This window comes from Mauremys mutica, chromosome 3 (genome assembly GCF_020497125.1).
Source record: "Mauremys mutica isolate MM-2020 ecotype Southern chromosome 3, ASM2049712v1, whole genome shotgun sequence".
NCBI lineage: Eukaryota > Metazoa > Chordata > Testudines > Geoemydidae > Mauremys > Mauremys mutica.
Genome location: NC_059074.1, coordinates 7,397,779 through 7,406,967, shown reverse-complemented (window position 1 = coordinate 7,406,967; position 9,189 = coordinate 7,397,779). Strand labels below are relative to the sequence as shown.

At 52.5% G+C, this 9,189-nt stretch overlaps 1 protein-coding gene across 1 annotated transcript; it reads right to left on the bottom strand.

Moving 5' to 3' along the window:
• Positions 1-944: 944 nt before the first annotated feature.
• POMC (proopiomelanocortin) lies at positions 945-7,947 on the bottom strand. The gene is made up of 2 exons (XM_045010749.1): positions 7,816-7,947; positions 945-1,595 (listed from the first exon to the last, which is right to left on the bottom strand). Exons 1-2 carry the CDS (start codon positions 7,945-7,947, stop codon positions 945-947), a joined length of 783 nt encoding a protein of 260 aa, XP_044866684.1.
• Positions 7,948-9,189: the final 1,242 nt, after the last annotated feature.

Below are 9,189 nucleotides of genomic sequence, written 5' to 3'. Positions count from 1 at the left end.
GAATACTAGGTTGGTTTGACATGATTTGTTCTTGTCAAATCCATGGTGACTTATCACCGCATTATCTTTAGTTGTTTACAATTTGTTTTATTATTTGCTCCATTATCTTTCTGGGTACCAAAGTGAAGCTGACTGATCTGTAATTCCCTGGGTTGTCCTTAGTCTCCTCTTTTATAGCTAGGTACTATATTTGCCCTTTTCCAGTCCTCTGGGATCTCTCCCACCCTCCACGAGTTCTCAGGAGATCATGATTCAGGTGCACTGGCAGAGCTGGGAGTGGGAAACCCAGGACTAGAACATCAAAGGATTTGTTGCAAGTCTGGACTGATGTTTGTGAGATGTGCTGGAAATTAGCACAGTGCCTGCCCACTCTGTCCCCATTCACTGTTCTTACGTTGCAAAGGATTTAATACATTCACTAGTCCTGTCTATTGGCTTCTGAGTGTTGACTTTCAGGCTGTAGCTTGTCTCGTCTACTTGAAACGCACGCGAACCTTTGCCAAAGAAAGCAGTTCATGCCAGACAGAGCCAGAGACACTGCAGAGACCTGCTTAGCTTGCAAAACTGTATTATTATTTGAATCCATCATTTACAGTATTGTACAGCTTGTTTCAAATATGAAAATAATCTGGCAGGGCAAAACTAGATATGCACTCATCAAAGCATCTCTTTCCTCATATGTACAGTACAGATGTTTTTATTTCAATGGATTGATTTTTAATCTGTGCACATTCAAAGTCAGAATAAGAACATGAAATCATTTCCTAATAGCAAACTGCTTAATAATAATAATAATAATAATTAATAATTAATAACAACATAATAAGTGATCATTGTAACTGTATCTAAGTGAAACACATGCCAGTGGGATCTTGAAGCTAACTTGGATCTCCTGGGGGATCTGTTTGCAAGTTACATCCCCACCCTCCACTCCTTCCCTCACCTTACTGGCCTTTCTTATAGGCATTTTTTATGATGGCATTCTTAAAAAGAGTCATTAAAGGAGTCTGGCTGTTCTCCGATGTCATGAAGCCCCCGTATCGCTTGTCTTTGGGTGGGGTGTTCCATCGGAAATGGTGCATCTTGTAGGACCCTCCATCTTTTTTCTCTTCCTCCTCTGAGACCATCTCTTCCTCGCTCTCTGGGCTTTCCAGAGACTCGAACTCGGGGTAGTCCAGGTCCTTAGAGAGGTCTCTTCTGAACTCCAGTGGATAGCTCTCAGCGGACTCCTCTTCCACCCCATTGGGATAGACCTTGATGGGTCTCCTCTTCCTGCCTACTGGCTTCCCCCATCGGAAATGCTCCATTGAGTAGGATCGTTTGCTGTCTTGCCTTTCGAGGGCAGCTCCTTCTTCTTCTTTGTCTCCTCTTTGAGCTGGGGAAGCATCAGGGAAGAAGCCAAAAAGGAGATTGCTGGGGATCTCTTCTCGCTTGTGGCCAGCGACGCTGCTGCTGTTCTTCCTGCCGAACTTGTTCCAGCGGAAGTGGCTCATGACGTACTTCCGGATGTTCTCAGACAGAGGCTGCAGGTGGCCATTACCTGGGTACACAGGTGACTCTGCAGACAGGTCCAGCTTGCAGGCTTTGATGCACTCCTGGGTGAGGAGAAAGGAAATGCTTCAAGTAGACACACATTTGCGATGTGGGGCTCATGTCATATAATGTCCAGGCATGGAGGTGACCTATGGGCCTTTCTATTTCTCTCTGTGAGTAACAGTACCTAGAAGTGTTCTCAGTGTCGGCACAGCTCTGGTTATTAATGGCACTAATACTCTGCAAGCCCCTCTCAGGGTCTAAAACGCTCTACAGAAAGTGAGCCGGGTCCTCAGCTGGTGTGGAATTGCTATTGCTCTGCTGAAACCAAGGGACCCATGCTGATTTACGCCAGCTGAGGATCTGGCCATTCAGTCTCCCCTTGGGAGGCAGGTGTGTACTTTTATTTTCATTTTACAGAAGGGGAAACTGGGGCACAGAGAGGGGCGGTGACTTGCCCACGATCACACAGGGAGTCCTTAGAAGAGCTGGGCATAGAAGCCACATCTCTTAACTCCCAGTCTGAGGTGCTAACTGCCCGGCCGTGCTTTGCGTGGTATAAAGTAGACCCCTGAAGGGGAGAGAGCTGGGCGGCTTGCTCGCATTTGGCCAGGGAGAGAAACTCGCAAGCCCGCTCCTCTTTCCTTGACTCTGCAAGGGTTGCCCTGCCACAGGAAGTGGCACAATGGTTATAAGATGCTCTGGCCTCTGGGGAGGGCTTGGTTGCAAGTGATGGAGCAAACAAGCAAAGGGTTAGCTGAGGTGGAGCTGGGGCTAAGGAACATGTGGTCTTAAATAGGCTGCTGCAGCATCCTTCCTGCAGCTGGCTGTACTAGAAGATCCAGGGCTAATAGGACCTCCTATCAGTTAGGACCCAGCGTCTGTCCTGAGTCACGTGTGCACAATTCCCACTGCTGGCAACAGGCGCCGTGCATGTGGGAGGGTTGGGGTTGGCCCCGTGGTTCTGTTAAGTAAAGATTGATTCAGATTTTAACTATAAACTCTGCCTTCAGGAGTTCATAACCCAGCTCCCACGGTAGCACGGGACACTGAAGCTCTCAAACACTGATGGAAATGGCCAACCCAACCATGGTATTCCCTAGTTTCATCACTTGTAACAGGGTGTGCCGGGTCAGGAGCTTTCTGCACCCTGTCACTCTAATACCCACCAGGCTATATTACCTGGGGCCTAACTGGAAGGCAGGTCGTTGATAGAGGGTGTCCATTAACTGAGACGAGCTACAGCTGAAGGGCTAATTGAAGGGAAAGCAACCCCAGCGGGTGCGATTATATAGACTGACAGGAAGGAAGTGCTGGAGAGGAGGGAGCCTGGAGGAAGACGGAGGTAGGCCGAACGGGCTGCTGCCGGTACTGTACCCTTCCCTGGAAGCACGTGGGGATACTGGCTGTGGACTGTAGAGATGTAAATAAGGCTGTGGCCTGCTGGCAGAGTACAATGAAACATGGCGGTGGTGCAGGAGACCTGGAGCGCTTGTAGTCTGGGATTAAGACCTGACAGGACTCTCAGGGAGTGACCCCGTGACACTTTGGCAGGTTGCCTGGGATCAATGTCCCGTGTCTGTGTGGGAAGCCAAAAAGGGAGCCGGCGCGAGGGTGGGTTGTCCGGGGGGAAATGGAAGAACAACGACAGGAGCTGCCACGGTCCAGGCAGCTCCTTCAACGATCCCAGCAAGCTGAGCAGCAGTCCAGGAGGGTGTGGCCGGCAGAGCAACAGGCAGCTCTGCAGGAATTTATTACGGAGCAGACGGCACCACAGCATCAGATGCTGCAGTGCCTGAGAGTCCTGTGACCAGGGGGAAAACAGAGCCCAGGGAATCGGACTGTGAAAAATGGCTCTGGCAGACGGCCCAGGGGCCTTTCTCTGAACTGTTGAGCTGGAGGTTATGGCTGGGATAAGGCATCGTGGGCTTTGCGAGTGGCTTCTTCCCGGCCAGGCAAAGTACAAGCAACCCACAAGCCCCAACACGAAGAACACTCCAGGGACTATGATACAGTAAGGCAGCATCACTGATAGGCTGGGTCTGTTGTGGGAGGGATACCGGCAGAGATTTAGGGCTGCGAATTGGAGCTTCCACACACAGACTGGCTTACTAGGCTGCAAGGCTGAGTCTGGAATGCCAGGGGCTGGAGGAAAGGCTGGAGATGGTGGTTTTAGAGCAGTTTTTGCAGTCTTCCCAAGGTGGCAGGTGTCTGCATGTGCTGGCGCTGACCCTTGACTTTGGCCAGTGCAGTGACGCTCGCCGAAGAGTTCTTAGAGGCTGATGTACCAGGAGAACAGTCTGTCCCCTGAGGGGACAGGAGATGGGGAAGGAGACTGTTGTTGCCCAGGCAGGAAAAGGGAGAGAAAAAAGGCAGGAAGAGTCTAAGGGGTCCTCCTCCTCCGCCAGCAGGAGAGGTAGTTTGTTACTGATGCGGGCACTCAGGACATATAAAGAGACTGTCGGCATATGGACTGCAGGGTGGCAGAATTCTGCGGGTGGACTGGGGTGCCCAGAGGAAAACGAGTGTCTACCTGTAGGGTCAAAGTCATCAGGAAGTGGGTGAAGGGGTTAATGGATTCGGCAGCCAGAGTTTTCGCTTGTCCAGGTAGATCTGGTGAAACCCCATTGGAAAAAGATCTTGGAGTTATCGTGGATAGTTCTCTGAAGACGTCCACGCAGTGTGCAGAGGAGGTCAAAAAAGCAAACAGGCTGTTAGGAATCATTAAAAAGGGGATAGAGAATAAGACTGAGAATATATTATTGCCCTTATATAAATCCATGGTACGCCCACATCTCGAATACTGTGTACAGATGTGGTCTCCTCACCTCAAAAAAGATATTCTAGCACTAGAAAAGGTTCAGAAAAGAGCAACTAAAATGATTAGGGGTTTAGAGAGGGTCCCATATGAGGAAAGATTAAAGACGCTAGGACTCTTCAGTTTGGAAAAGAGGAGACTAAGGGGGGACATGATAGAGGTATATAAAATCATGAGTGATGTTGAGAAAGTGGATAAGGAAAAGTTATTTACTTATTCCCATAATACAAGAACTAGGGGTCACCAAATGAAATTAATAGGCAGCAGGTTTAAAACAAATAAAAGGAAGTTCTTCTTCACGCAGCGCACAGTCAACTTGTGGAACTCCTTACCTGAGGAGGTTGTGAAGGCTAGGACTATAACAATGTTTAAAAGGGGACTGGATAAATTCATGGTGGCTAAGTCCATAAATGGCTATTAGCCAGGATGGGTAAGAATAGTGTCCCTAGCCTCTGTTCGTCAGAGGATGGAGATGGATGGCAGGAGAGAGATCACTTGATCATTGCCTGTTAGGTTCACTCCCTCAGGGGCACCTGGCATTGGCCACTGTCGGTAGACAGATACTGGGCTAGGTGGACCTTTGGTCTGACCCGGTACGGCCTTTCTTATGTTCTTATGTTTTTATGATGCTGCCTGGGAGGGGATTGAAACTGGAATGCATAAGTGAGGAAAGGAAACACTGCCCCTTAGCGAAAATCACCGTCGAGGTCAAGGGAAGGTTTAAATAGAAACAGGTGGGGATGGTGAAGGTTCGTTTTGGGAACTGACTGGAAACCCTTCATTTTGATGGAAGGAGGAAACTCCTGGAGACCATAGACTTGGTTATGGGGTGTGAAACAAGAGACCGAAGAAGGGGCTGATCAAAAAGAAAAGAGAAGAACCTAGCTAGGAAGATACAAGCCGGGAAGGTCGGCAAGAGGAAAAAGAGTCTGGAGCAGAGAGAGAGCTGGTTAGAGAAGGAAGAGGAAATGGAGGTGAGCAGAGGCTGGTGACCGAGACCTGTACGGGTTTAGCTGCTGGAGAAGGGATCCCTCAGGCAGCCCCAGGATCAGACCACAGGAGAAAGAGCCTTTGGCCAAACAGGGGCCAGAACAAAATGTCGTGGAGGGTGAAAGGAGAACCGAACCAGTGGAGCTACGGCAGAGTACAGAGGAAGGTCAGCCCGTGGTGTGAGGCTGGAGGGGCGGAGACGGCCTCCGCCCACAGATTGTTCTTTCTGGGGCTGGAAAGCAGACAAGACCTTCCAGGGGCTGGAAAGAGCTCAGCCCAAGAGACAATAGAGCATCGGGGAAAAGAGAGGGAGGTGTGTTGAATCAGTAGCTAACTGCAGGCCCTGTCACTCTAATACCCATCAGGATATATTAACTGGGGCCTAGCAGGTGGGATTATGTAGCGGGACAAGAAGAAAGTGCAGGAGCAGCGGGCGCCTGAAGGAAGACAGTGGTAGGCAGGACAGACGGCTGCTAGGACTGCTCCCGTCCCTGGAAGCACGTGGGAAGCTGGCTGTGGACTGTAGATATGTGTTAATAATGCTATAGGCTGGGGCCTGTTGGAAGAATGCAACCAAACATGGTGGTGGTGAAGGAGACCTGGGGTGGTTGTGGCCCGTGATTAAGGCCCGAAAGGGGGACAGCACCACAGCCAGCAGCTAGTGCAAAAATGATCTTCGTTAACGAGAGGTCAAATCCCAACATCCTCACTCAGGTCGTTGACTGCAGCCCGCCGTATCCTACGCCTACTGAGCTGAGTGGGAGCTGTGACGGCTCAGCAGCTCTGTGCGTCAGGCAGTGTACTCAGGTGCCTAACTAAAGCAGACGTAGGCACCTAACTTTTGGCACCCTGGTGTGACAGTGCTGGTGTAAATGACTAGCCCAAGGCCAAAGAGGGGAGTCAGTACCAGAGCTGGGGTTAACCCCTGTCCCAGCTTCCTAGCCCACGCTGCCATTAGATGTGAGTCCAGCCCCTTTCTTACCAGCTTTTGGCAAAGGGGCAAACCTTCAAATGGCTGAGGTTGTAACCTGGAGAAGTGTCCACTTCGCCTGCTCAACAGACATCTCCTTGCACATCTAGTGCCAGGAAACTCTCCCTTCCTCCGTGGGGAGTGGGGGAGAAATGAAATCCTGCCCTTCCAGCAGATGGAGTCAGTCTCTTCCATCTCTAGCTCCGATGTGAGCACTCAGTTACCAATGAGCCATCTGCAGCTTAGGAACCTAAAAGCTAGCTAGCGAGGGAGAGCACCTCACCTGGTGGTAGGCAGACGGCGAAGCCTTTTTTGTCGCCCTGTATGCGCAATGCAGAACGCAGGAGAGCAGGCAGGGAGTGGAAAACTCCCCGGCAATCTTTGCAAACCCCCTCACTGCAGGAGGTGCCCACGTGTTATTCCGATTGCTGTGACAGGGCCAGCTCCTCTCCGCTGCTGGGAATCTGCATTGCTCGAGTGCCTTCCCTGGCGCGATGCCCCAGGGCCGCCCAGAGGGGGGGACAAGCGGGGCAATTTGCCCCAGGTCCCGGGCCCCGCAGGGGTCCTTCACTCGCTCCAGGGGCCCTGGAAAACTCTCGTGGGGCCGAGGCCCCTGGAGCTTCTTCCGCTCCGGGTCTTCGGCGGCGGGGGGTCCTTCTGCCCTGGGGCGGAAGGACCCCCCGCCGCCGAATTACCGCCGAAGTGGGACCCGCCGCCAAAGTCCCGGGTCTTCGGCGGTAATTCGGCGGCGGGGGGGCCCCCACTGTGGGTCTTCGGGGCACTTCGGCGGCGGGTCCCGGAGCGGAAGGAAAGACCCCAGGCCCCCTGAATCCTCTGGGCGGCTCTGCTATGCCCACTTACACTAGCCGGCGATCTGGCTTAAAGGATAGATGGACATATTGCTCTGAGCTGCCGTGCGGCAGTTCTATGGCATACGGAGGGCCACGGCCACCTCTGAGCGACGGCAGGGACTCTCCCTATGTCCTCCCACAGCCCGCATCGCTGCAGCCACCAAGAACTTTACAAGCTTTCATGACTCTGCATCCCCAGCACCTCTGCAGGGTAAGGGAACAGAATCACCCGCATTTTACCGCTGCGCGACTGAAGCCCACGGCGATGAAGTGAACTGCCCAAGGTCTGCGACCAACCTGGGAATCTCCCAACTCCCAGTCCTGCACCTTCGCTGAAAATGCTCCTTCCTGTGTGGTCAGACGGCTGGGTGTGGGGGAGCTGTTTTACCGGGACTTTCCCAGAGCTGATTTCTGATTTGCTTCCAGAAAGAGATGCCAAGGAGTGGTTTGGTTTTTTAATGTATTTAATTGTGAGCGTGGCTCAGACGTTAGAAATGGGAAATATCTATTGTGCCTCCATCTACCTGGTTTAGTGCAGGACACGGCATCTTGTTCCTCTGCCACTCTCTTCCCAGAACCCGAGTCCCATTTTAGAGGCCTGACTGAGTCCCTCCCTCACGTTCCCCCTGAGAGGCCGGGGCCGAGCCACTCACCACAAGGCCAGCTTCCGTGCTGAGCTCCCGACACCTGCTGCTCTGCCAGCACTGGCTGTTCACGCCGCCGGCCGCGTGAAAGAGCAGCACGCCCACGATCGCCAACAGGCCGCTCCGGACGGGTTTCAGCATCTTCGGGATGGAGCTCGGAGTCCTGAGGAAACAGAACAGGTCAGGGTGATGCCAAGTGTAATCACTGCGACGCTTGTCGGCCACGCTGGCAGCTGTTAGCCGGCACCTCGACAGCAAGGCGAGTCCATCACGGATGCACAAGACGGACAGAAAGAGGGTTACGCACAAGGAGCTCACCAAACAGGTCCATTCAAATGTCGCTCCTGCACCGGGTTTGAGGAGGGTGTCCTGAGAAGATGTTAGTATCTGTTAGACCTGGGTCCAACTGCCAAATGAAAGCCACCAGACTGAGAGGATAGAGGCTTTCAGCATTTGAACCTGGGCCTGGGTCTGAATTTCAAAGTTTGGCTCCTGTCTCTCTCTGCTCCACCTAGGCAAAATCACACACGTGACCCTCAATGTCCGGGGGAGGGGCTGGCATTCAAACCCAGGACTGGAGTCAAATTCCAAAAATGGCTTCTCTCTTTCTCTCTCTCTAATGCAGTGGTCCCCAAACTTTTTAACTCATGCTCCCTTTTACCACTGTCTGCGGCCCCCTCTTGCAGCCGGGAGTGTGGCTGCAGCTGCGGGTGGGGCCAGGAGTGGAGCTGGATGGTGCTTCTTCCCTGCCTCCCGTGGGTGCTGGCCCAGGCCCCAGCCATGCCCCCCGAAGGTCTTCCAGGCCCCCTGAGGGTGGGGGCGTGCACCTCACAGTTTGGAGACCTCTGCTCTAACCAGTCCAAGTGCCGATCTGAATATCGGCCGACTTTGGAAGGATGGGAGTTGGGTTTCCAGCCCTGCTATAGAGCTTAGGGCCACAGAAGGATGCTGGAGCTGAGTCCGAGCCCTGCCCAGCCAGCAGGAGCACATGGGATGCGCCCACGTGCCACAATGTCATGCATGGCATAAATACCGGGCTGGATGGGCAGTGAGCCCCAGCACAGCTCTCGGGTACGGCAGGCGCTCACAGCCGCTGAGTTCCAGCTCAGCAGACAGGGATCCCATCCTGATGCCCTGCTGGGAGGGATGCTATTCTGAATAGTATCCCTGAAACACTGGAGGTTTACACGTCACGAGTCATTGCTCAGACTTACTACAGGCAGCGTCTGTTTGTAATAGAATGTTTTGATTGGGCAGGGATGTAGGTAATGTAAAAAGCCCTGGTTCCATCCATGGAATTTTTAAATGCGCCTTTCAATACATTTCCCCCTGCCCTGTTCCCTTTATCTCTTAAATCATGTAAAAAAAATTGGGGTGCAATAA